Consider the following 26,506-nt stretch of genomic DNA (forward strand, 5'->3'; position numbering starts at 1 on the left):
GCAAGCTCCGCTGGTGCAAGCCCCCAGCTCCGTCCTCCTCTTCCCCAGGCTGCTGGCACGGGGCTGAAGAGGGCTGTGGCCCCGAGGAGACAGACCAGCTCCACGGGGGTCTCCTCCCTTCGGCTTTTCCCCCCTCCGTGAGACCCACACGCTCACCTCGGCAGCCCTTCCGACACGCTCCTCCTGAGGAGAACTCGCTCGGCCCTTCCCCCCGGATTACGGATTAGCTGAGTTATTAACTAATAAGCAGGTCAAGTTATAGGATTAAAACCCCTCTTCGTTCCCCCCACTCCCACCCCTTTGTCTCCCCCCTTGTTTCCAGCTGGCAACCAGGGCTGGAGAAGGGACTGGCCCGTTGCTACCCCATCCATCTGGGGGGGCTTTCATTCTTCTCCCAGAGCCACCACATGTGACAAATCACTTTGCCGGCCTTTTCCTCATCCAATAGATTAAAATCAGCCACACGCACCCAGCAACAACAATACAAAAAGTTTACCGAGCCCGCCCCACCACCATACAGGACCATCACGCTTAACGGAAAAGAACAGGATTAAAATACACATCTTCCCAATCACCAGAGGTACCAAAACGCGTACAAAAGGTGAGCGGCCGAACACAAGCACCTCTGTCTGCAGAGCTCACAGTCCAGCCACTCCCCAGCGTTCATGGGGAGAAGCGAGCAAAATTATTCCATTTTTTAATGACTTTTCTCGGCATCTTTACCCCTGACCGATTTACAAGGCTTTGGCGGCTCAGGGCAGGACCCGCAGCAGCTCGGGGCGTGCTCGCATCTCTGGTCCAGGCTTGGAGAAGCGAGCTGTCTCAAAGCCAGGTGAGGAGACCAAGCAGCCTCCTCCTCCCTGCTGGAATTACCAGCCAGAGGCTTTGGCCAGACGCTTTGACCGGAGTTCAGACGGTGCTGGGCAAACAAGCCCACGTGGAAAGGATCCTGGATACCCGCTGCCAGCACTCGGCTACGACCGTTCCCAGGATTAACCTCCGGATCCTCCAGTTCCTCGCCAACCCTGATGCTACCCAGCCCTGGATGCAGCTGGGGGGCAATTTTGGGGGCGAGGGGGAGCCGCCACAGTCCTGAACAACGGTTTCGGGGAGCTGCTGACCTACGTCCTGCCTCCGGCGCCAGAGTGAGCACTGTAACACGCGACGGGGAAGGGAGACAGGGACGCTTCGGGGCCCTCTGCACCACGATGGAGTTACAAGCAGCGGCCGCGGGAGCTCAGCCAGTGCAAGTGAAGGATGGGAAGGTTTGGCTAGGACTGAACCAGCTCTAATTTGTGCTAGGTATCTCGATTGCATCTGCCAGAAGAAGACAGCTGGCCAAGGAAGATGGGAACAGAATCTTTTATGGCTTACAAAAACAGAAGAGCAGCCGGTATTTTAGCAGCAGGGACGTGGCCGTCGCGATTGTCACATCTGCCAGTGCCTTCACTCACCCCGTAGACCCTCCCCGGCCTGAGCCAGGACCGACATCACCTGCCTTGGGCTGGATCTTGTCACAGCCTTATTTTTAAATAAGAGCCCTGCTTTACGGTATATTTTTTCCCCTATTTTTTTGGCTCAAAACGTCCTCGGGTAGCGGTGATAGTTCGAGGCAGGCGTTACCCCGGGCATCTCAGTCTCTACTGGGGGATCTTACGGATGGGGAATAGGATCCATCACCTGCACGGCACAGTAGATCCTTCAGCCCAGAGACTTCACTGCTGTCCTGGAAACCTGCACAGAAGCACTTTTGTCACCATCAAGTCCAATGGCTTTCAATAACCCTTTGAACCTGCTGTCCGCCTCCTCCTTAGTGCACGCAGGGCTGCGCCAACGCTGGGGCAGCTACAGAGGCTGGGCAGGGGGTGCAGGGGCAGAAAACGAGGCAGCAAGTAGACGTCGCTCAAATTTTTCAGCAGAGATAGCAAAGTCTTTTTTTTTCTCCCCAAAACATGCAGAAAAGAATCCCGCAGACCAAGCTAGTTAGCTATTTCTTTATCCAACTCCGCTTCACTCCATGTTTTGCTCCAGCTTTACACAACTAAATCTGTATATAAAGTTCCTGACGACCTTACACTCGCAAGGGAAGAAGGATGGCACCACAAGCACACCCACACACACGCAGCCGACACCGCTTTCAGGGTGGGTGGAGAGGAGAAAAATGAAGTCACCACCTTTGTCTAACAGACGCGTTGTAATATTAAATGAAAGCTTAACAAAATCTCTTAAGAAAATCCCTCCCAGCCCTAGCCTACCACTCCATCAGCACAGTACATAGCGTATTTGAGACCTGCTCAGCTCAGCACGTGCCCGAGGGCCAGTTGGCTTTGTTGGGCCAGTTTAAGTCATGTTCTCTTGCCAGTCTGCGAGCGTCATAGGAGCCGATGCCTCTCAGAAAAGCAGAGCACGCCTGCCGTAGAAAAAGCCCTCACGCAGGTCTTAGGTCCCAATGGCAAATTTCTACCGAGAGCTACACGAGAGTGCGACCTGGTAACTTCAAGCCTCGGAGCTCCAGCAATTAAGCAGCATGTTACCATCAACGGCCATTTAGATGCCGTCAGAGCAAGGAGGTCCCCTGCAAGAAAGACAGCCGAGTAACCAACAGCTCAGGGTCTTTCCAGAGGGTGCCCAGGAGTTTCCAGATCTCTGCTCGTGTCCTTGTGCTGGAAGTGAAGGGTCTTCATGCACGATGAGAGGATCTGGGGTGTTCCTCATCCCGTCCCCTCCTATTTTAAGATGATGTGGTAGCTATCATTGGTTTCAGCTGCAAAAGAAGCAAAGCTCATGAGCCACCTACAACAGCAAAGGAATCCGCTGGGTTGAGCGGATCTGACACAAGAGCTCCAAGAAGTACAAAAGAGAAATACAAGACGGAGCCTGGGCATTTACGCACCTTTCATAGTGTCCAGAACAAAACATGATTCGTCTTGGAAGTTCTGTATCATCTGAAAGAAGCCACAAAAGCCAGCTTAGTCTGAGGCTGTATTTAAACACAGAAGTCCTTCACAGCCCTAAGTGAAGGCTTTGTGTTCTGCCATTCAGTGATGGGCATAGATTTAGAGTACCAAAAGGGCTAGAAGCTGCTCAGGCAGGAGCTTAGTGCTCTGGGAGGTAGGCAAGGCACCAGCCATAAATATTTATTCCTTCCTCCAGCTCTCCAATACTGAAGGTCCGAACCAGCAAGCCGAGAGAGAAACCATCGGATTCTGGGACGCAGGTCTGAAAGCAAAGTCCTCCCACAGCAATTCCCCTCCCTGTTTTTATAGCAAAGCTAGAAGAAACCCAGGCATGAAGGAGGGTGCGTATGCAGCCTGGACTAGCTCAGGGAGAGCTGTTCACGCCTGAAAAACCTCACGGGTTTAAGTGAGGTGCCCCCGGCAGCAGAGCAGCGTCCCCAAGCGCCAACATCCTCGGCTCTACAGGCTTCAGCGATTAACTCCGACCCTTTGGAAACTGGCGGCGACTGAGCAGGGCTCTTCCTGAAGACCTGCCCGGGGCACCCGTTCCCCAGGGTCCTGCGCAACCTCCACAGCGGAGCTCAGAGCACAATCAGACATGAACCAGCTGAAGCAACCCAGCGCAAGAGGTCGAAAATAAGGAGCGCCTAGAGGCCGTTACCTCGTCACTGATCAGCACATGTATCCCCGTTGGGCCTTGCTTGTAAATCTGGCTGATCTGTTGGGAAGAGATGCTGAAGAGCTGGGCCAGCTTTTCCGTCAGTTCCACCGCCGTCAGTTCCTCCAGATAAATAGCGTGGTACACTGCAAGGAGAAGAACTATTATAGCTAGGCGCCAAGCGTAGCTTCCAAGTCTACGCTGTGGATGCAGAGACGCTTCAGCTAACGCCACACATGCTAACCAGGGGAGCGGATGCTTAGGGGAGTGCTGCAAACAGGCTGCGCTCTGCCCAGGAACATCCCAGCCCCGTCGGGGAGCAACCGTGCACAGCCCATCTATCGAGAGTTGCTTTTCAGCAGGTTAAACACCCGCCCTGCTGCGCCCGACTCGCACAGCTATCATCTTTCCAAGCCCGAGCCGCTAAATCTACATGTAGCGTGTTTCTGGTGTCTGCTCTTGCTACACGGCTGCAGCGTGCCCTGAGCTACGTAAGCATCGGCTCCACAGTAACTCGGCTGCCATCAACGTCCTGCAACGCTTGCTCTGTATTTATGCAGTCCTTGCCCCAAAAAGCTTCTATTTCGACTAGCATCAGCCGAGCAGCGTTTTGTACCATTCCTGGCAGTTTTCAATCCCAGCAGGATGGAAACGCCGTCCTAGCACCTCCCCAGAGCCCTCCTGTCCCCCCACTCCCACGAGGTAGGTCCTGGGGGGAAGTGAGAGGATCCGAATTGGAGCAGGGCAAGGAAAGGACAAGCTGTTTGCTTTTGCACTTGCCGCTCCAATCACGGAGGTGGATAAACCGGTGCCTGGCTGCTCCACAAATGTAGGTCACTCATTGTTGTCTGGGCAATGCTGGATTCTCACAGGAGCTATCATTTGTCGGCTCAGAGCAGGCACCATGCCGACAGTCAGATTCTGCAGCCGCCCATTTGGTGGGCAAGGAGAAAAATCAGCTGGGTAGGACTAGGGCAAGTAAAAAGGGTTCGCCGCGATCTTTTGGCACCCTTACCAAAGGGGAGCGTGCACAACCCCTCGGTTTGGATACAGAGCCTGCATTAGGTTGCAGGTGAGCTCGCACGTGAGCTCGCTGCCTCCTTGCAGTGAAGGGACAAGAATGACAGCAGCCAACACGAGGCGTAGCAGCTTGAAAACAAAAGCCGCAGACCCTCTTTGAGCTGCTGCGTAGGCTCGGTGGGCTCTAGTAACACAAGCAGCCCTGGCTGCAAGAGGGGCCTTTCGCCAGCCCAAAACCCACAGGGCAGTGGTGTGGGGACGAAGGGGTCGGAGGCAACTGGTGCTGAGCGCCCGTGGGCAGCAGCAGCGGGGCCGGAAACAGCCCCCACTGCATTTCTGTTTCCTGAACCCCCCGGCTGTTATTTTTCCCCTCACCCTGTCGGCAGCAACCCAAGCCCACGTGCCCCCAGCCAGGCTTTGAAGCCCTTACCAAAAAAAGTACTGGTTACTGTGTCCCCGTCCTCGTGTTTCTGCTGGAGGTCCCTCAGCTGCTGGGACTCCTGACACACGTAGATGGTCAGTCTGGGCCGCACCATCCTACGAACAGAGCAGTGAGAGAACGCCATCGGATTTGCTCAAGGACACCTCTAGTTCCTGACACTTTGCCAGCGCTCTGCCCTCCCCAGTATCCTCAGAAGGAAAACTGGGGATCGACGAACTCATCTCAAAGCAAAACCATCATGGTCGTCTCCACCTTGCTGATGCAGCACAGGTTTTTGCGAGAAGGGGACGAAGTTAGCATGGGGACATGGTGCCAGCTGGCTCCTGAGCAGCTAAATTGGATGGTCCACTCCCGAGGACGGAGCAGCCACGGTTCAGACCGAGCTCTGCTGCTAACACGCATGCTCCTTCTCGTTCAGAGTCTCATTTTGCAGCGCAAAAGCCGGCAGCGTCTCCCGTCCTTCGTGCCCTTCTCCCCAGCACAGTGCGACCACATTTCCCCGCTATCTCCCGAGCCATCGGAGGCGGTACATTAACCTCCTGGAATGCTTCCCACCCGCGCAGCTCTTGCTGCCCCGTATCAGGAGACCCGCGCCGATGCCTCCCCAGACCTTCCCTCCGGGATACAGCCCACCCTGTGCCTCTCCCCCCGGCTGCAGCGTCGCTTTCCGAAATGCTCCAGCTCAGACAGGAGATCAGTTAAACACCAGTCCCTGCTTCTTCAGGGAAAGGTGCAAAGGAATATTCCCTTTCTGGGAAGGTAATTCCACTGAGGGGCGGTTCAGAGGATGGAGGAAACAAGTGCTGTATCAGCAGGACTTTCTGGCTTGTGGCTTGGTTCTCTGACACTCAATGAGTAAGAGCGTTTCTAACGCTTCTCTCCCACATGGATTTTCTTCCCCAAATTGTGTCTGGAGCGGTTACCCTGCTGGCTAAGTTATCAAATTTGACTGAAAGAGGTTCAGGAAGGTTAATGAAACTCTGTTCTCTCTAATAGCAAGAGCCAAGCAAACAGGCTAAAACAAATACAATTTACCTACCATCCACAATCAGCTTTTAAGCAAACAACATACCGTCCTTTTAATGCGTTGAAGAGCCTGATGCCATCCGCAGGGCCGCAGATCTGGATAACATCTTCTCTGGTCAGCTTCAGTAAGTCTGCACCTACAGTTTTAAAAAACCAAAAGGAGAGAAAGTCACACAATCCAGCCCAAAGCGTCCAGGACTGGGGGGACTCTGGGCACCGCAGCTGTGCCGGCTCCCCCTCCTCCCGCTTGCAGAGCTCACCCCATTCCCAAATTGCTTCTGCCTTCTGCTAACAACCTCCCCCTGCTTCCCCCAGAAGGACGCTCGCGAGATTTTTTTTTTCCAGACTGGTTTTGCAAGAGTGTGTTTCGGTACAACCCTGTGTCCCGCATTATCATTTACAGCCGGCTATCCAGCGCCTTGGTGACCCTGGATAATGGAGGCCGTATCACCAGGGAAGGAGAGGAAAATAAATGCGAAGCATTTCTTTACACACAGCGCTTTCTCCCAGATCAGCATTTCTCAGTTTGTTTTAAGATCAGAGGGTGCTGTGAGCTCTTGGAAGAGAAACCACCCCAGTCCCCACTATTTTGCCAGTTGAGAGCGAGGTGAGAAACGAAGAACACAGCTTTCAGGGAGCCACGTTTTATTGTGTTACAAAAATCATGAGATTTTAAAAAACATTTCTGTTTGCAATGGTAACATGGAAGATGACCTCAGGAGCAAGAGGAGGCAGAGCGACGGCACAGAGAAGGGGCAGACATGGAGGGGATGTCGTCACCTACCTGAGAAGTTTCTGAAAAGCCGAGAAAAAGTGGAGAAGCGGTTTCGGTGCAGCCACTGCTGGGCCTCCTGGGGTGTGCTGGTGGGCAAGAGGTTCTGCAACGTAGGAGAAGGGTCACAGCCTCAGAGGTGACGTGGAAGCATTTCCACTGAGGAACGAGCACAGGTCAGCTCAGTCAGTGTTTATAATCACAGTCTTAAATCGAGACCCCAGCGAGCCAGGCTCACAGCACACATGCAATAAAGGCTGCAGCCTGGACAGGTTTGGATTTAAAAGGCTTCAGAGGGACACAGAAAGAGGAAGGAAGCAAAGGGGAAAGCACAGTGAAGATCAAAGCAATAAGTAAAAGTCACAGCGAGCTACAAAAAGCTTGCTCACAGCTCCGCATCGCTGTACTGGACATTTTTCACCCCGTCACCTCTTTTTCCAACTAGGAGTCAAAAAAGTTATAACTCCCCACAGACGTTAAACTAGAGCAGTCTCTTCCCCAGCAAAGTACAGCCACCCACGAACCCGCCCCCACTCCATCCCAAAATCCCATTTTCTGACCTGTGCACCATCCTTACCACAAGCATAAGCTCTGAGGTGTGACTTACATCTGCGATCGGAGGGGGTGGCTCGGGCTGATGGTTCGGAGAGCCATTGCTAGGTTGGGGAAAAGAGCCAGACAGAGCAGAACACGAGGTTAGCGCCGCTCTTCCCCTGCCGGCACGGGATCCCAGCAGGCAGCAACCACCACCCTCCAAATCCCATAACCAAGACCACCACAGGAACAGAGAGCTACGTGGCTGCGGCAACCCCGTCACTGTTGCAGTGCAATACTTTGCAAGAACGAATGGCTTATGTTGGAGTATTAACCCGACGGGGAAAGGCAGAGCGAAGCAGGCTGGAAGCTGAACTGCTGATCAAATGCACACAGGCTTCTCATGCAAGAGCCGAGCTTTGCTGCAGCCAGGAGAGGTAACAGCGCTCAGCTTCGAGGGCTTTAATTTGATTTTCCCCCACTGACACAGCCTCTTAGGCTTCTTCCACCCCCCGGTACACCTTGGAACCAGGCCTTTCCTTTCCCTAGCGGTCACTGCCAGCTCAGACACATCAATCTCTCGTGCAAGGCAGAAATCGATAGCCAGCCAGCCTCTTCTCTGGACTTACCCTTCGCCAATGGAAAAACTGCTGTGGGAACTGTTGAAGCCAGGGGACGGCGCGTTATTGACGTACGTTATCTCTGGCCAGGGAGAACACTAGAAAGGAAAACCCAGAAGAGTGACAGGATTGCTTTGAACAAGCGCAGACATCTGCTCTGGTCAGCACAGGTTAACAGCTATTTGCTGACCGACAACCAACTATGAAACAGAATTAAAGAATAAAGTAGGGGATTAAAAGAAGCCATACCAATTCACTGCAGATGGTCACAAAGCTCAGATTTAGCGATTCTTAATCTCCCAAGGCCAAAAGTCACTAGGTTTAAACGCAGTGAGATCTGGGATCTAAACCATCGCTGTGGCACTGGGCTGACACATGTGGCGCCCGCCAGCCTGGGCACCTCTGTGCAGCAAGCGCAGATCGAGCCTGAATTCGGGCACTGATGAGCATCCCCAAATTCACCCGGGGCAGGACGAGGGCTCCCTCTCCAGGGCTGTTCAGCACCAACCCCTCAGACGATCACATTTTAATAGCCTGACACTTTCCACTAGCACAGGGAGAAAACAACGGGGTTTTCTGCCAACTTACAACCTCGGTGACCAGTTGCCACACGGGCAAAATGAAGGTTGCAGGGAGAGGCAAAAATCTTTTATTAGATGATCTATTACAGTGGGGAAAAACCATCACATTTCCAGGCACGAGAGCCCTTTTTCAGGTCTAGTAAGAAACACCTCCTCTGCCTACAAAATTTGTCTTGCTTTTGTCCTGCAGCTATTAACAACTCGGCCAAACGTTTCACAGCAGAACAGCCAGTTCCTTGCCACCTGCGAGCGAGGTAAGCCAGGTTTCATTAAAACAACGATGCCAGCCGCTGCATGAAAGAGTACCCCACCTCTGTGAGTATCGTAGTTTCGTAGGAAGGCTGGTATTTCTCTTTCTCATGAGGTGTTCGCTTCTCCATCTTTTCCCTGTCTGTCTTCTGCTTCCGATCGGCTCCTTTGGGCTGGAAAGGAGATATTCCTGTTAGAACAGCAGCCTGGAAGGACGGCAGCAGACAGACGTGCAAGAAATGATAGTTCTTGCAAGAAATGCAAGAACCAGAAAAAGTGACTCATCTTTCTACTCACCCACTTGTTGCTTTACAGAGGGAAAAGGAAGAGGGCTGGGACTATCTGCACGGAGGATTAACTACAGCAACAGCATCACTTCTGTAACAACCCCAATATCCTGATCTACCCACGCCCCTAAAATGGGGCCCAGAACATCTGAACGAGGAGGTGGAACACTTTTCAGAAGAAACTTCTCCCAACAGCATACGTTGGCTCTAAGGGGACAAAGGCCCGTTTCTGGTGTCACATCTCTCAGCTGCGTCTTCACCAACCACTTTGAGAGGCAGCATTTCAGTGGCACAAACTGCACCAGAACACGAGAGAGCTCAACGATGTCCCTGCCTTTGCCACGACCTTGAAAAACAGCGCGCTTTCTCATATGCAAGATTAAGATGATTCTACTTGCTGCCTTTATCAAATGCTCAAAGCCCTGGGGAAAGCAGCAAGTAAGGGAGCACCATTATAACCACCAAAGCTATCCCAACGCTCCCCTCAGCAGAACCCTGAAGAAATTCCCTTAAAACTTGGCTGTGCACGGGCTCTGCCTTGGCTCCTCCGCTTGCGCTCACAAGTGAAAGGAATTTGGCCTTGGGGGACCAACACAGCTGCCTGCCAACACGTGGACGCATCCTGAGTAGATGACCGGTGTCCATGGCACCAGCGGGGAAGCTTTAGGACTGCAAATACAACCAGGTACCACAGCCTTCCCGCTTCCCCAAGCTCCAAATTTCTTTTCCTATGGACAGCAAAACTGAGACCTGAACAAGCTACCACCACGCTCCGAGCTGGGCGAGGAGGTGCTGCTTAGCTGTGGCTTGACTAGCCAGTTCCTGCCATGAAAATCTAATGGTTGCTCTTATCTTTCCACAGCCAGTGCTGCTGATTCTGGCGGCTAGAAAGGATCTGTGCTCCAGACACCGACGAGCGTGGGTAAGGGGCCCTCAGCAGCTATTTTGAAAGCACCAAAATGCTCCCAGCTTTGAGGGGCAGAGGGGAGAAAGGAAAGACCAGGCAGGAGCCCGAATCACATGAACCCACAGACAACGGACACCCCACGGCAAACAGGTCTCACGCAGGCACAGGGAAACGCACACACGGTGTTGAGTCTGCCGCCCAAACAGCCGCCCCGACCCCAGGAGAGCGGCTGTGTCAAACAAGCGGGAGATAAGGCTGAGACCATGCTCTGCGGGGAGACCGTGCCCTGAAGCCACAGCTTCCCTGCTTTGGGTTTTCCTGGTTCAAGGTCATCAGAGCCAAAAACCCCCACCCCATCCCCTGGCACGAAGAGCTGAAGCTCAGTAGAAACGCAGCGCCAGATGCCTCGCAATCTCACTATCCTCCGGGTGCTTGTTTGCAACCAGCCTTATCCCCTAACTCCCAACTCCGCAGCCATCCACTTAGGCTATTTGCATCGAGATGCCAAGCCAGAGCTCAAACAAGCCCTAACAAATCACACCCCTGCCTTCGAAATGTTATAATCCAAATAGGCAAAAAAGAAAAAAGAGAAGGGGAAAGATGCCAAGTCAACAGCAGCGGGGCACGCTGCCCGATATCCCACAGCAACTTCACGGCAGAACTGCAAAGCAGTGCAGGCGCCCGGCCAGGCAACCGACCCCGCTGCGTGCCAAGTGCCCCTAAAGGCAGAAGAATAGAGGAGCCACGGCCAAGATTTTGTGTGGTGTTGGGAGGACGGGGTAACGGAGGCAACCTCAGCGTACCAGACAGCGTGGGCACGGTGTGCCTCCACTTATTCCCCGCACAGCCGCCCCTGCGGCACGACACCTGGGCGCTGCTGCACGCACGACCCTTCTCAGCCACCCACACCATCGCGCTGCTGCGGCTGCCACCGCCAGATCGTGGCTTTGGGTTTCTGCAAACGATTCGGGGCCAGATGCTTGCACCGCTGGAGAGCCCAGATGCAGACAGACCGTCAGATGCAGGTAATAGTAAGCGAGGAGTTTAGACAGACACCAAAGCTGCTTGGAGGATCTCCCAAGCTGATAAGACTCAAGACTAAACGTGGGAGGTTTCAGACAGTGGCAACACAACCCATATTCTCCCTGTATGTTGTTCTTGGCTTACTGGTTTTGTAGCCTCAACGGCATCCAGACTCGATTGACAGAAAGGAACCAGGGAGAGAACGGCAACGCGAGACCAGAAGGACCAAGAGGCCCTTTTACAGACAAGGCTGGCCACGGTCCTGCACCCGTGATGTTCGCTGGGGCTGCAGTGTGAACTGGGACTGACTCCCAGTTTCTTTCCTAGCAGGGAAAGGACATCAATGGGCCGAGGTACCTTGAAGACCTTGATCTGGCAGCTGGCAGAGTGCAGGTGCTCCGTGTACTCCCCGTTCTCGTTCTCCTTAAACGTGTCTATCTGGACCCGAAAGGGTACCCCCTTCTCTCCTCCGTGCTTCCGCATGGTGAACTCCGTGCTGATACAGTGAACCTGGGGGAAGGCAAGGCATCCTGCGGTTAGCAATTCTGCTGCGTTTGACTGACCACAAACTTCCCATTCCTCTCGTGGCAGCCAGGACAGCGGTCGCACAAAGGGCAATCTGGTGAGAAGGGCAAAATACAGAGCTGGGATGGGACCACACCAAGTACCCCCAGCATTAAGGAGTTAAGGGGATGCCACAGCAGAGGTGGAGCCACATTCTTCCAACAAGTTTTGCAACCTCTCAATGTTACAAGCAGGCCCCGGATCAGCAGAGAGTTGCAGAGAGTTCGGCTGCACCAGCCTCCACATGCCGCAGCCTGTTTATTCTAGGCGGGAGGGCCAGATTTCCAAGAGGTATTTTAGGTTTAGGCAGCTGGCGAGATGTGCAAAAGCATCTAAGCAAGGTGAAGATCCAAATCACAAAACCAGTGGGACCTAAACCACCACAAAAATGTGTAAAACAACTTATTGGTGGTCAACCATGCCCATGCCTTGCTAGTGCGTGAACTGCTGCTCTCTTGTGTTGCTTGAGGCAGGAGGTAGGGTGTGCTTTAGATTACGTCCTTCTGCCACTGTAGCATCTGGCTGCTATTTCAGAGCTCTGAGCCAAAATAGTATCTCTCTCCCCCTTGGAAAATTTTATTTTTTTCCCCTAGGCCGCTGCAACAGGAGTTTCCCCACTTCTCTTTTACCTGGATAAACACAGAAGTCCTCTTGGAAGGATCCCATAGAAACTCCACTGTATTGAGCTGGGTTGGGTTTGCTCTAGGGTCAATGATGCCCACGGACATTGGGATATCTGCAGGGGGACATACGGAGAACAAGCTGCGGTTTGTAGCAGAAGGAGGAGGAGATTCACAGGGAACATATGGAAGAACCAACCATGTCTCCCAAAGTGCAGAATCGTGACAGCACTTTGTCCCTTACAGTCAAGGGACCGGGAGCCCGGCTGGAGGCACTTCAGGCACCCACACCTCCTCCAGCCCCAGCCAGCGTGCTGCCACGGGGACTCACCTATGTCCAGTATCCTGTCCCCAGGCCTGTTCCACCGCCAGCCCTCCAGCTGCTGATGCTCTGTGTACTGCAGCCGCCGGTCATGAAACACCACCCGGAATATGCTCTAGAGGGGAGAAACAGTCAGTGCCTGGAGCTGCCCCAGGAAACCGGAGAGTCTTCAAGCTGCGAGGCATTTCCCAGTCACAGAGGGGCCTGAAGGCTTCCTGGAGAAGCCAAAGCAATAAAAGAAAGCCCAGAAGGACCCTTGGGACAGAAGCATGAAGGTGGCAGCTTATCCTTCCCAAACACTAAGCGATCAGCAATCGCCTCTCGGCTTCACCCCAGGCCCCATGAGACTGGCTGGACACCACCAGCCAGGCTGGTCTCAACAAGGTGGGAGAAGAGGAAAGGGAGAATAAACCCCCAACCAAGCCAGACCTATCCCACACACGCCGACACGGAGGCCGCTGCAGGAACGCAGGACAAGACCTCGCTCGCTGCTCCCTACGGCAGGGGATGGCCCCAGCTGGACACGCATACCTGTGCTCTCCACTTACCTTTACCAGTTTCCCATTTATCTCCGGCAGCTCCCCAATTTTCCTGTTGTCCAGCATCCGGATTTCATAGGACTGCCCTGAGGGAAAGAAGCACCTCATGGTTAGTCAGGGATGGGCCTTCGCTGCTGCCCCTCCTCTGGCATTTTGACATCTTTTTCTGCCACACTAGACACGCCACTTGATCTTCTTGCCATGTTTTAGTGGGGGTCATACGAGCACAAGCCATTAGAGCCACAGCCCTAACACCCCTCCCCAGGAACAGATAATCCCCCCCCTTCCTGCAGCAGTACTTTCCAGGAATTACCCTTATTAACCCAAGGCCAAGAACAGGGAAGAAATCGATTACACAAGCTTCATCTGGCTTTGGTTGCCAACCCTGATCTTCCAGTTCTACTTGAAAGCAGCGGGTACAGCTTGAACCTGTAAAACACTCCCACTGCAGAGCACTCTAGCACGGATACACCAGTCAACCACCTTACATCGCGCAGATTTTAATTAGCTTCAATCCTACAGGCGATTCACCGCCGTAAGCAGAGGGCGGGCAGCAAGGCAAAGGAGGTGGCACTTCCAAACAGGAGCAACCTGGGGTTTACTATCGAGGCGCTTTCCATTCCCAAGGGGAAATTTCCAAAGGCAGAATTTTATTTTTTTAGGGTGTTTACACGGCCTGTGGAGGGCACAGGGCTTCTCTCACCTTGGTTGAGATAGGTGAGCGTTTCGTCGTGGAGCTTGACAGCGGGGGAAGTGGCAGCGCACAGCACGTACTGGAAAGGCAGAATTTTATTCTCGTTTTCGGGAGGCAAACTCGATTCTTCCTGCTTGAAGATAGGCAGGGCAAGGACGTCGCTGCGAAGAGATTTGTCAGACAGATTAATTTCAGCTCTGGCTACAGAGAGATGATATGTTTCGTATTTAGTTCCTCCTCCTAGGACGAGCTTTGAGCTTTTTTTAGTTAAAAAAACCCCACATACCCTGACATCTCTCTGCAGAACTGCAAAGGAACATTAAAGCAGACCGAATAGTCTGAGAAGAGGACCTGACACCTGCTCTTGCTAAAGCTTTTTTCAAGTTAGCCTCCCTATCCACCCAAACCCCACACATTTCTTGCTTCAAAGCTAAGAGACAACAGAGTTCATGTTTCAGACTGAAGCCCAGCTCCTCCGGCAGCGCGACTCCTGCGCCACTTGTGCATCAGCGCAGAGCTGCTGCAAAAACAGACGCATGCAGAACGACATCCGTGTCAGGCCGATAAACGCCTGTCCTCTTCCTCGTGGTACCAGCTTGCTCACCTCCACCAGCGATCTGGCCCCTAACCCTTTCCCCTGCTCCAAGCAGAGCGGCCAGGAGCTCGTTTACCCTCCAGGAGAAGCTTGGCAGGAATTTAAAACCTTGCTCAGGTCAAGGTCGCCAATTTTTTCGCCATTGCCTTCTCTGTGCTTATAAAAGCCCCCCACCGCCCAGCGAACAGGGGTGTCAGCCAAAGCGGAGGGAGAGACCTCGGAGCACACTGGACAGGGGGATGCACGGTCAGAGCACCAAACCCTCCCTCCTGCAGCCATAACCTGCTGCACGACACGCACAAGCATCTCGGTGGAGCAAATCCTGCAGGCTGTGACACGGAAAGAGCCCTTCTGGAACAAAGGCAGCAGGAGGTGGACCCCCAGCCTTCCCCAGACTCTTCGACAAGCCCCCAGACCCAAGAGCCCTTTGTGCTGGGCACCACACAGTCAGCCAGCCCCGACCCAAACCAAGAGCTTGGGGTGCCCACAGAGGTCAGAAGATGCTGCACGTCACGGGTGGCACAGCCCACGCTGTGAGTCCCCACGCCACGGGACGTGGAAGAAACCAGGCACAGGTTTCTGAGACAACTGCAGGCACCGCTTTTATACCTTACAGGTCTGACTCTTGCCGAAAGCCACCGCAACTCCTGCCCGGCCTACGTTTAAGGACAGGAGGAACTGCCCTGGGGAGCCATCGGGATGGCTTCACCACAAACCATTTACCTGCAACAGCCCAAGCACCTTCCTGGCTATCAGGTTATACGAGATGAGTTATACGGGAGCTCCACGCCGTGCCACAGAGCAGCACGGAGCTGCTCCAGCTGGCAGGAGCTTGGGCTCATCATCCTCTGGATGCTGTCACACCGCTCTCGGTGCTGGCTGGGAAAACCAAGGGCGTTCAAGCCCTGTGCTACTGACTTTTCCCAGAAGGATGTCTCCAGGTCTTTGTGATTATGCAAAAAGCTCGCCGTCTCCGCTCCTCTGCGATCACAGACACTCCTCCATACTCAAAAGGCCACGTGGCAACAAGAACTTGCTGAATAATGTTAATTTAAAAACCATCAGTGATACCCGTGAGCCTATGGACACATATTTAATAGAAATTGTTTCAGAAGCTGACTCTCAGCAGTTGTTTTGAGCCATAACAATGGCCAAGAGCAATTACTCCGTAGTGCATAGACCAGAACATCCTCACACCCATCCACACGAACAGAGCCTGGAGCGAAAGCAGAGCCCGGGCAAACGCGCTTGAGCACGGATGCGACCGCAGAGCTGCGGATCGGCTGCCGGGGCCACCCAGCGCCATCCCACTGCCCCCGGGTGAAACGCGGTGTGGGGACAGAGCTATTCGGGTCCCTTCAAAGGGCAGTTGCAAAGCGCTAAGCCCTGAGGAAGAGTCAGGTCGCCTGCCCGTCCTGTTACAGGCTTTGGGCTCACGGGAGTGCAAGGAACAAGGAGTTAAATCAGCTTTTTTTTTTTCCTTTAGTTGAACATTAAAAACCTTTCCCAAGGAAAAACTGGACTTATCTGGCCAAATACCAGCTCCCACCTTAACGGGGCTTTAACCTTTTGGTCTCAAGAGACCAAATATCCACCCTTCCTCCAGCACTGTGCAAGTAACACCTATCGCTGCTGCCCAAACCCGAGCAGGAGAGCCCTTCCCTGCCCAAATCCCAGCTTATCAGGCATTACACAGAGCCGCGCGGATGCCCCGGTCTCGGCATCGATGATGCATCAAGGCGCGTGTACACAATTAGGCAAATTCCACAACCCGAAGGATGAACTTCCCTGCAGCCCCATCTCATTAGCAGAGGAACCATGTTTCCTCCCGCAGAAGGATTTCTCGCCCGAGCAGGCTGCCGAGGCAGGACGAAGCACGGATATTACCGATCCCTGTAAGAAGGCGCGAGGACGGGGAAGACCAGCACTAACCTGCTGTGCCCAGACAGACAGGAAAATTAGTTTAAAGGCTACGCCCTGCACCAATTCTCCCGGCAGCTGGAGGAACGCAGGATGCACTTCTCCTGCATGCATGAGCGCTCATTTTCCTCATAGGCTTTGACACAGCAATGCTTCAATCCCGCTTCTGCGGCCTCGGGAGACCCCGGTTTTTGCTCTTTCTTTTGCTTTGTCTCGCACAAAAACAGTCTGGGCGAGAAAGAGGCAAAGCTTGACTGCGACCTCCCTGCACGGAGAGCTAGCACATCGCTGTCATCCCGGCTTTCACTCACTTTTCCCGTGCGCGCGGAGCTCTCACGCGATGCTGGATCCACTTTACGCAGCACGGCGGTCTGCTGTAATATCACAAGCTGCTTTTCAGGGCTCCAGAAGCTCCACATGGCCACTAACACCGCTCGGACGCCTGCCAAGAGCCATCCCTGCAAAAACCTCTGCAAATCCAGCCTCTAGAGTTGTGTTCGCTAAGACCCCGCATAGCCACGACCCGAAACCAACATTTTATTGCGAGCTGCAAAAGGGGGAAAAAAACTTAGGGTAGTTGCATCCCTGTATTTGTGGAACAAGAGTCCAACCCAGTTAATCAGGAATAATCATCAAGCAAACGATGGTTTGCTTTTGCAAGCAGCTACTGGGGAAGCAGAGCTGCTTTCAGTGCAACTCTGCACGCATGGACAGGTTGGTAGAGCATCGCCGCGACACCCCTGTCTGCGGGGAACGATCCTTCGCAGTCGCAACGGCCACGGGTTTTGCTAAGAGCCCCTTGGCTGGGACCTCCGGTCATTCAGACGCCGACACGTGTCTGTGCTATAGGGCCCAGGTAATAGGGTCAGCTTTACATGTTGCAGGGCACAACAGAAATTCAAATATTTAGAGAGACAACATGGTTATAAAACAGCAAGGGAAAGCCTGGCATCTTCACGGCATCTCCAGGGGAAGGACGACCTCAGCCACCTGCAAACGGCAGCGAAACGCCACAGCCACGGCCGCGACCTGCAAGGCGGATTCAGGGCAGCACAGAAAGCACTCTGTTATTTTGCCTCCTGCTAGTCTCCCACCCTGCCATCACCCACCACGTTCAAGAGCAGTCATTTTGTGGGTTGTTTGGGGAAAGCTGGGAAGCTGCAAGTCCGTCGGGTACCGATGTCCCACGAGCAGCCCCCTGCGACGTCCCCGCGACGCCCAGTGTGGCCAAACCCAGCAGTCATCAGCGGATTTTTCTTTAGACAAACCCACGCACAGTCCTGCCTGCTCCAAAGGCACCCGGCAAAGTTCCTGCCACTCCTGGGAACATACCTCCCTTTAAAAAACCCACTATTTCGCTGTGCAATTTAACACGGTTTTGGGGAAAGAAACTTCAATTTAAGGCCTCTGGTTCTGGGGTGGGAGAGAATCTCCTGGAAAAGAGGGAAAAAAATAATTACAGAAAAACTCTGCAGGTGGAAGTATTCAGCCAATGCCCAATTATCACCTCCAAAGCCACCCCTGCTCTCCTAAAAACCTAATTCCAAGGAACAGTAACGCCAAGAATCCAGGTTTATTAACAAATGTAAAGCACAATCCTACCGTGCAACTCAAACGAGAAAAAGCTTCCAGCCAAGCGACAACCCTCATCTCCAGCCACCACCTACCAGCGCTCGTTCCCAAGGTAGTAACGTGCCTCTTCCATAGGGAGAAGGGATGAAAGCAGAAAACCCCCACGGGGCAAGCACAGAAAAGCCACAAACACGCTCAAACCCCGAGGTGCCTGTTGAAACCTTTCCCCCTTCCCGTGACACGGAGAGAAAATGTCAGATGTCAGGACAGGAAGGTCGGCGCGCTCACCTACGGGGGCACACGCTCTATTTACGGGCAGCGTAGGTCAAGAAAAGTCTCCGAAAAAGAGAGTCGGGTTTCAGACGGCTGAGCGAGCCCCGCAGAGCGCGCAGCTCGGCAGCAGGTCGGGCTCAGAGCAGCGGCACAGCCACCGCATCGCTGACACGGAGCTCAAAGCCCTTTTGCACCGGTAATACCGGTGTGGAAAAGCTTTGCAACCGGGTTGGCGCACGGCACGGGGACACGCAGAGCCTTGGGAAACCTCCGCTCAAACCTCCGGTGCTGAAAACTGGCGCCTGGCTGGGGCAGGTAAAGGATGTAAACGCTTCAAAGCTGCAAGATAACGGAAGATTTCCACATGCAATTCAAACTTTTGATGCATGGCCAATGGGTTGTAGCTTGACAGAGGCAAGTCTATACGTTAAGACGATCCACGACACCTTTGCTCGCCCTCTCTGAGAGGGGAGCGTTTGCCCCCCACAGGACCCCTTGCCCAAAAGGAAGGGGAAAGAGGAGGAAAAGGAGCTTTGAAGCTTCACGACTCCCCCCAAAGCAAAGCTGGACCTCCCCTGCACACATTAAATTGGAAACTCATTTCCTCCCTCCCCATGAAGGAGGAATCCCTCCTCCGAAAAGCTGCCGGTCACAGCGCTCGGTGTTGCTATTGCCGGGAGAGGTGACGGATGCGCTCCCTCCGAGCTTGCACACCTTTGGGACTTGGGTTTTTTTCCAAGCATTCCAATTAAACAAACCCCAAAGGTTGTGACAGATCCTAACAGCGGTCAGGGATAACTTTGGGAAGGTGCTGGCTGGCCTGGTCCCTAGAAGGAAGCAGAGACAGAGGCTGGATGAGAAGAGCTGCTCTTCCACTTCCCCTGGAAAAGGGCAGCGGGCTGGAAGTTGCTTCCCAGCCCGTTTTACGGTGAGCAACCACCCGATGGGTCACTTTTAATTCTGACTTTTACAATTTCCAGTTGCAGCCCCCTCAGAAAGCGTCTTGCGTCAAGGATGCCTCTTGTGGCATCCTCCTCCTGGGCGGCTTAACCTCAGCCCCAACCTCCAGACCTTTCTTCACCGCCCGCCTGCGCGCCCAGCTCCTGCCTCGGGTCTGCGGGGAGGGATCCATCTCGTCCTCCCTCCTCGCTTCCAGCGAGGGGGATCCCAGGATGAAAACAAGCAGAAGAGAAGTTGCATTTGAACTAATAAAGCTCTCACCCCAAATTACACCACGGCAGCTCTCTCGCAGATGGCACTGGCTCTGCACTGGCCCATGATGGAGCTAATTAATCAAGGATGGCGGCGGGGAAGCGTGTGGCCGCTCACAGACCGACTCGGCAGGCCCCGTCTAATCCAACACCTCATCCACGGGCTGCGCTTCCCCGTTATAATTCACGCAGCCAGAAACAAGGTGTTATCGGGTCTCAAACGGCGAGCATGACACAGCGCTTTGGCCTCGCCGCTGCACGGAGGCTCAGCCGAGCGGCTGGATGCCAGAGCCGGGATCGGGAGGGCAGAGTGGCGAAGCAAGCTGGGACCCATCTCCGGAGCATGGGCCACGTACTTGTGCAATATGGTTTCAGCATCCGACGCTACGAGGTCCCGATCCCGACTGCTGCACTCGTGCACGGGGTGTTTGACCCCATGGGGGTCCTGCTCCTCTCCTTTGCTCCCAGTTTAGCTCAGAGACAGAAGGACAGAGCTGATCTCACCCCAAAAAAACATGCTGGTGTTCCTCCGGGAGGGTAATTAATTAGGGCAAAGTACTGCTCCTGAGGCGATTACTGTACGCTGCAAAAAACCAAAGCAACTGGCCACGGGCTCTTCTAACCAGCAGCGGAGGAGAAGCATGGGACTAACGCTGGATGATTTAGCTGCAGTTTGAGGACATCAGGATGCCAAAGACCAAGAGCAGCGCAGGACCTGCGCAGCCCCACACCCTTGAGCGCGCCCACTCTCCAAAACGGCTGCCCAGCCACCTCCCCAAAGCCCTGAGTGGCCGACGGGCTCTTTGCAACCACAACTCCATCCCAACTTCAAGCGGCCACCACCACATCCCAGGGCTGGAACCGGGGCCGAGCGCTCGGCTCCCTCCTGAACCATCCGTCCCCTGGTGTGACGCCACAGCCACCGAGCGTGCCGGCAAGCAGCTCGGTCCCCCATCTTTAGGCGCATTTTGGGGCTCCTCTCAGCCCAGCCCGAGCCCCCCAGGGTGGCCAGCCCCTCTCCCAGGCGCAGGATGGACCCTTCAAGGCGGCCGGAGCAGCCCACCTACCTCATGCTGTAGGCCCCTGCGCCCAGCTCCTGGCCGATGCCCGACAGGCTGGCGTCGAAGTCCTGCACCAGCCCGGACTCGATCACCTCGTCCGCCAGCGGCAGCTTCAGAGCCCAGGCCATCCTCACCCACAGGCACGGGGCACAAGCCCCGGGCGAGGGGGCTGCGTCCCCCGTGGAGGAGGGCAGCGGGGGGGCTCCTCGGCGGGCGCCCCGGTGCGTCCCCCCTCTCAGCGGAGAGGTAAGCTCGCTCCCTGAGGGGGCTCGGCTGCGCTCCCCCCTTCTCCTGGGGGCACCGAGCCCCCCCCACCCCTTGGGGGACCCTCTCCTGGGATGGCTAACTGCGGGACCCCCAAGACCCACTGCAGGGGACTCAGCCCCAGACCCACAGCCACCCCCCCAGGCTGCTGCACCCCCCCAGCCCTACAGACCCCCTTCCAGGGGGCCAGGCTAGCCCCAAACACCCCGAGGCCTACAGACGCCCCCGAGGGGGCCTCACCCTCCGGGGACCCCAAGCCCCTTGGCCCCCCTCCCAAGGGACTGCTCCCCCGGGGGACCCCGAGCCCCACTGACCCCCCCGAGGGGCTGCACCCCCACGGGACCCCCCAGGCCCTACAGCCGCCCCCGCTCCCAAGCCCTCCACCCCCCCCAAGGCACTGACCCCCGCGGGGACCCCCCAGGCCCTGCCGCCCCCCGACCCCCAAGGGGCCGCCCTGGCCCCAGACCCCCCTCAAAGGCCAACCCCCCCTCCCGGGGCTGCCCGCGGCCGCCCCCAAGGCCCCGCGCTATCCCCGGGGCCGCCTTCCCGCGGGGCAGCAGCCCCCGGGCCCCGCTGCAGAGGCCCCCCCGGCCCCGCCGCGCCCGCTCCCGCCCCGCCGAGGACCCCGGGCCGCGGCCCCCGCAAGATGGAGGCGGTGGCGCCGCGGACCCCCCGCCCCCGCCGCCAGCGGAGAGGCGGCCCCGCCCCGCCGCCGCGCCCAGCCAATGGGAGCGGCGCGCCGCCGGGTGACGCGCGGCGGGCGGTAGCCAATGGAGAGCTTCGCGCCGGGCCCGCCGCGCGGGGATTGGTCGGGGGGCGGGGCGCGAGCGGTGCGGCGTGGGGCGTTGGGGTCCGTGCGGCGCCTGCCGGAGGGTCGCGGGTTCGAGGCCCGAGCCGGCTCATGCGTGCGCCGAGTTGCGCGGTCCTCAGCCGGCAGCGGGCCGGGGGGTGCCTCTCTCCCTCCTGGGTCTGCAGCGGGGATGGAGGGGACGATGCCGGCCCGGCTCCGTCCTCGGAGCCGCTTCCCCAAAACCCCGGGTGCTGGTGGCATGGGGAGCCACGGCAGGGTGCCAAGAGCAGCCCTCCCCCCACCTCCCCCAGGGTTTGGGACCAGGGAGGGGGAGTAGGGACCCCCCACCCCTCTTCCCTCCCACCCCCCCCACTCCGGAAAAAAGGGGAAAGGAAAAGAAAAAAGAAAAATACTGTTTATTTCACACCACTACATCAAGTGCATCAGTCTGCCGTGTCCCCGGCAGGGCGACCCGGCGTCCCCTCCCCGTCCCCCCCATCCCCTCCCCTCCAGCCGTCACCTCTCCCCATCGCTCCCCGGGCAAGAGGGGGGTGAGGGATGGAGCCCCCCAACCCGCCTGGCCCCCGGGCTCGGGGAAAGCGGGGAGGGGGTGCTGCCTCTGCTATGGGGTTCACCCCCCCAAAACCCTCTCGGGATGGCGGGGAGCCTGGTGAAGTCCCCAACCACCACCCATGGCGATGTCCCCATGGTCGGGGGGGGTCCCACCGAGAAGCCCCTCGCGCTGGCGGGCACGAGGCAGGGGACCGCTGAAATCGAAGAGGGGGTGAAATTAAATTGGGGCTCACCCCTAGCGAGCCGTGACGCTACCTCGGAAACACGGGAAAACGGCCAAAAAATGAAAATCACTCCTTTTTTGGGGGGGGGGACGACACTTGGGGGGCAGGAGAGGTGGCGCGTGCAGGCAGGGGGTCCGTCACCACGCACGTTACAGGCAGGAGGAGGCATGAGGCAGGCGTGACACCCAACGTGAACACGCTTAGGTCATGTGTGATGTGGAGGAAAGGGGACAGACGGACACACGGACACACCTACGGGCACGGTGGGGTGGTGGAGACCCCAGCCCCCACCACGGGGCTGGGCGACAAAGTCGGTGGCAAAAGTGCTGATGGCAGGAGGTCGGGGTGGGCAACGGGGGGGGGACGTCCCCGTCCCCGTCCCCGATTTAGGGGATCTGAAAGACGTTGAGTTTACTGGTGTTTTTGAGGGTCTGCCGGCGGTTGCAGAACCAGACGCGGACAACTTCGCGGTCGTAGTTGAGCTCCTTGGCGATCTCGGTGATCTCCTGGCCGGTGGGCAAGGCGTTCTTCTCGAAGTAGGCGTTGAGAGCCTCGATGGCTTGGGGGGTGAAGGAGGTACGGCGCTTCCGTTTTTTGGAGGGTTCCCCCCCCACGAACTCCATCAGGTTTTGTTGCCCCTCTTGGTTACGGAGCTCGGCTTCGCTCAACCACTTCTCCAGCACCGGTTTCAGCTTCTGGGCGCTCTTGGGGGTGATGTCCAGCTTCTCGAACCTGCAGCGGGCACCGAGAAGCCCTCAGGGACACGGCGAGGACACCGGGGGGGGGGACACGCCGTGACAGGGCTGGGGGCACCGCTGCCTTCGGCGGGCGAGACCACGGCGGGGAGCGACGCCGCGGTGAGGAGCTTCGTGGGCAGTGACCCACCCACCCTCCTCTTCTCCCATTTTCCTCCTTTTCTCCCATTTTCCTCCCTTTCTCCCATTTTCCTTCCTCTTCTCCAATTTTCCTCCCTTTCCCCAATTTTCCTTTTCTCCCATTTTCCTCCTTTTCTCCAATTCTCCTCCCGTTCTCCAGCTTTCCTCCCTTTCTCCAATTTTCCCCCTTTTCTCCAGTTTCCCCTTTTCTCTAATTTTCCTCCTTTTCTTGGATTTTCCTCCTTTTCTTGGATTTTCCTCCTTTTCTCGGATTTTCCTCCTTTTTCCCCACCTCCCTCCTTTTCTCTAATTTTCCTTCTTTCCCTCAATTTTTCTTTTCTCCAGCTTTCCTCTAATTTTCCTCCCTTTCTCCCATTTTCCTCCCATTCTCTAGTTCTCCTCCTTTTCTCCATTTTTCCTCCTTTTCTCCAATTTCCCCTCTCTTCTCCAATTTTCCTCCCTTTCTCCAATTATCCTCCTTTTATTCATTTTTCCTCCTTTTATCCCTTTTTCCTCCTTTTATCCCTTTTCCCTTCTTTTTCTCCATTTTCCCTTTTCTCCAACTGTCCTTTCCTTTTCTCCCCTTCCCTAATTTTCCTCCCTTTCTCCAACTTTCCTCTCTTTCTCTAATTTTCCTATTTTTCTCCAATTTCCTTCCTTTCCTCCAATTTCCCTCCTTTTCTCCAATTTCTCTCCTATTCCCCAATTCTCCTCCTATTCCCTAATTTTCCCCCTTTTCCCCGATTCCCCCCTCCGGAGGAGGGCTCTGCAGTGACCCCGAGGACGCAGCCCCGGCCCCCGGTACCTGCAGATGGCCGACTGGCTGTAGGCAGGTCCCTCGGTGGCCGTCAGGGCCTGTCCCACCTGCGTCTGCGTCAGGCCGAGGGACAAGCGTCGGATCTTGAAGTTCTTGGCAAATTCCCGGATCTCCTCCAGGTTAATCCCGTCCTCCTCCGTGCTGCTGTTGGGAGCCGGGGGCTCTGCCGGCAGAGGGGTGCAGGGGCTGCCGTGAAACGGCCACGGAGCCACCTCCCCCCCCCCCCCCCCCCCCCCCCCCATAACGAGCATCCCCTTCGTTAGGCTCCCTAACGAAGGCCAGGCGCTGACGGTCATCCCCAAGGATGCAGGGTGCGGGTGCGCAGCATCCTCCCCCCATCCCAGGGGATCCCAGACCCCGGTATCCCTCTTCCCAGGGGAGCCCAGTCCCCAGCATCTCCCCAGTATCCCCCCCAGTATCCCCAGCATCCTCTCTCCATCCCGGGGGATCCCAGGCCCCGGCAGCCCCCCAGTATCCCCTGCGGTGACTCACTGGAGACCAGCTGGCTGACGGTGGGGGTCTCCGAGCAGGTGATGGGGACGGGCGTGGAGGAAGCCTTCACCGCCGGGGCAGGGTTTGCCATCACCACGGCCGGCTGGGAGAGAGCCGGGGCCGGCTGGATGGGCTGGACCTGGGGCAGAGGGCAGGGTCAGCACCCCCAGAGCCGGGGCTCCCCCTCTTCCAGCGCCACGGCCGGGCTGCTCCCTGCCCACCGGCTCCGTCCGCACGGTGGCCGGAGAGCGGCCAGGGCGTTGCTTTTGCTGACGGTGGAGGTGAGGCAGGCTGGGACGGAGAGGGGACGCTGGGAACGGGGCTGTGACAATTCTGTACTGGGTTTGGGGGTGTCCCACCACGTAGGCTTGGGGGCGACCAGCACCTCTGCTCACGCCAAGGTGAGGCTTGGTCTTTCCCATCCCAGCTGGGAAATTTGGCGGGCACAGAGAGCAGGATGCCCCACGCGGCAGCAGGGGTCACATCCCGAGGATGCTCGCGGGCTCCCAAAGCAACGTGGCCGGGTCCCAAAGCCACGCAGCCAGGTCCCAAAGCCGCTCACGTGCTCCAAAAGCAACCTGGCCGCATCCAAAAGGTGCTCACGTGCTCCCCAAGCGACCCGGCCGGGTCCCAGAGCGACGCGGCCGCGTCCCAAAGATGTTCACGTGCTCCCAAAGCCACGCGGCTGGGGACGCGGCCAGCCCTTTGGCCGCGCGGCCGTCAGCCCCGTGCCCGTTGCTCACCTCGTTCTTGACGGGGGGCTCGGGGGTGCCGGTTTTCTTGATGGCGGCTGCCTGGATGGCGCTGCCGGCCAGCGTGGCGATGACCTGGCCCTGGGCATTGAGCAGCAGCTGGGGCGTCACCGTCTGTACCTGCAGGCTCTGGGCCGGCAGAGCGGCCGGGGCAGGGCTGGCTGCCGCCATCCCGGGGGGGTTCACCACCCACGGCAGGGTCCCGATCACCTGGGAGGAGGGAGGAGAGCCAGGGCTGGGGAGTTGCATCCTGCAACCCCCCTTCCCTGGGGCGGGGGGGACACACCGGCTGCGTCCGTCTCCTCCTTCCCCAGGAGAAACAACCCTGGGGGGGCAGCTGGTGGCGGCGGTGGGTTTGCAAGGGCAGGTCCCTCCCCAGCGGTACCTGGCCCTGGGCATTGGTCAGGATCTGGCCTGTGATGCCCTGCACGCTGGAGATGGTGTTTGCGATCACGGGGGCGGCTGCCAAGGAGCCGAGGAGCTGGGTTTGGCCCCCGAGAGAAGCTGCGCTGATCTGCGGAGAACCAAAAGCCGGGGGTCAGAGACGTGGGTGGCACCCCGGGCCACCGCATCCCCCCGCGCACGGCCGGCCACCCCCTTTCCCGTGGCAGGGTGACTCCCGCCTCGCCGCCGTGATGGGATGCAGTCCCTTGACGTCCTTAAATCCATCCTTTAGATTTTGCCTAAAGCAAAGCTGCCCGCTCGGTTGCTCCTCGTTCGCCAGGGATGGGGAAACTGAGGCTGGGATCTTGCACGATCCCCCGGGAGATGATGGCTGAATCAGAGTGCTTTGTCCCTGGGGAAGCACGACTGCTCGTGGCTCTCTGCGGCCACGTAAAGCACCGGATAAAGGGGAGCGGCTGCCGAACTCGCCCAGCTCCACGCCGCGGGCTGCCAGGCTCCTTACTATGCCAGGGTTAAAGGCAAATCCGGCAGGTTGGACGGTGATCTGGGTCTGCGTCTCTAACGGCTTGGCCACGGGCGGCGTGGGCGCTGCGGCGGGCTGTGGCAGGATGGGGGGCTGGCCGGGCGCGGCGGGGAAGACGCCGGGGGGCTGGAGAGGGGGCCGGGGCTGGACCGCAGCCTGCAGCGGCTGGGCAGGCTGCACCGGCGCTTGGATGGCCGTGTTCAGTACAGCGGCGGCTGCAAAGCAAAGAGACGGAGAGAGCGTGAGCCGGGGGGAGACGGGGACGCCGGTGAGACCCTGAGCTCGGTGTCCCCCCCACCGCTCACTGTCCCTTCCCAAAGGGAACGGAATCACCAGGTGATTCA

At 56.9% G+C, this 26,506-nt stretch overlaps 2 protein-coding genes across 9 annotated transcripts in view; both read right to left on the minus strand.

Annotated features, from left to right (window-relative positions):
* Positions 1–1,346: 1,346 nt before the first annotated feature.
* Positions 1,347–20,849, minus strand: TFCP2 (transcription factor CP2). 2 transcript variants are annotated; one of them, XM_075525324.1, is made up of 15 exons: positions 20,454–20,849; positions 13,825–13,976; positions 13,131–13,207; positions 12,592–12,697; positions 12,270–12,376; positions 11,434–11,586; positions 8,922–9,032; positions 8,039–8,127; positions 7,453–7,531; positions 6,888–6,981; positions 6,150–6,240; positions 5,066–5,172; positions 3,619–3,761; positions 2,894–2,945; positions 1,347–2,764 (listed from the first exon to the last, which is right to left on the minus strand). In XM_075525324.1, the coding sequence occupies exons 1-15, from the start codon at positions 20,573–20,575 to the stop codon at positions 2,727–2,729; spliced, it is 1,521 nt and encodes a 506-aa protein (XP_075381439.1). In that variant the 5' UTR covers positions 20,576–20,849; the 3' UTR covers positions 1,347–2,726. The 2 variants fall into 2 exon arrangements, with proteins under 2 accessions (XP_075381439.1, XP_075381441.1); XM_075525326.1 differs by having other exon boundaries at positions 7,483–7,531; positions 20,454–20,848.
* Positions 20,850–21,923: 1,074 nt separating this feature from the next.
* The window catches only part of POU6F1 (POU class 6 homeobox 1), a 224,966-nt gene continuing 220,383 nt past the window's right edge, over positions 21,924–26,506 (minus strand). For all 7 annotated transcript variants that reach the window (XM_075525691.1, XM_075525689.1, XM_075525686.1 and 4 more), the window contains 6 exons: positions 26,142–26,377; positions 25,620–25,748; positions 25,226–25,444; positions 24,483–24,621; positions 23,979–24,153; positions 21,924–23,030 (listed from right to left, as the gene is read on the minus strand). In XM_075525691.1, the coding sequence (XP_075381806.1) occupies positions 22,685–23,030; positions 23,979–24,153; positions 24,483–24,621; positions 25,226–25,444; positions 25,620–25,748; positions 26,142–26,377 (1,244 nt within the window). In that variant the 3' untranslated portion in view covers positions 21,924–22,684. The remainder of the gene's footprint in view (positions 23,031–23,978; positions 24,154–24,482; positions 24,622–25,225; positions 25,445–25,619; positions 25,749–26,141; positions 26,378–26,506) is intronic.

This window comes from Mycteria americana, chromosome 26 (genome assembly GCF_035582795.1).
Source record: "Mycteria americana isolate JAX WOST 10 ecotype Jacksonville Zoo and Gardens chromosome 26, USCA_MyAme_1.0, whole genome shotgun sequence".
Taxonomy (NCBI): Eukaryota; Metazoa; Chordata; class Aves; order Ciconiiformes; family Ciconiidae; genus Mycteria; species Mycteria americana.

What these genes read in the sequence shown, in the direction of transcription:
- TFCP2 (XM_075525324.1), bottom strand. Translation starts at nt 20,575, where the DNA reads ATGGCCTGGGCTCTGAAGCTGCCGCTGGCGGACGAGGTGATCGAGTCC. An exon ending in GCTCACCTATCTCAACCAAG is followed by an intron (nt 13,208 to 13,824) that starts GTGAGAGAAGCC and finishes TCTTTCCCTCAG; the next exon opens with GGCAGTCCTATGAAATCCGG. An exon ending in CCTCAGAGCTTATGCTTGTG is followed by an intron (nt 6,982 to 7,452) that starts GTAAGGATGGTG and finishes CCTACGTTGCAG; the next exon opens with AACCTCTTGCCCACCAGCAC.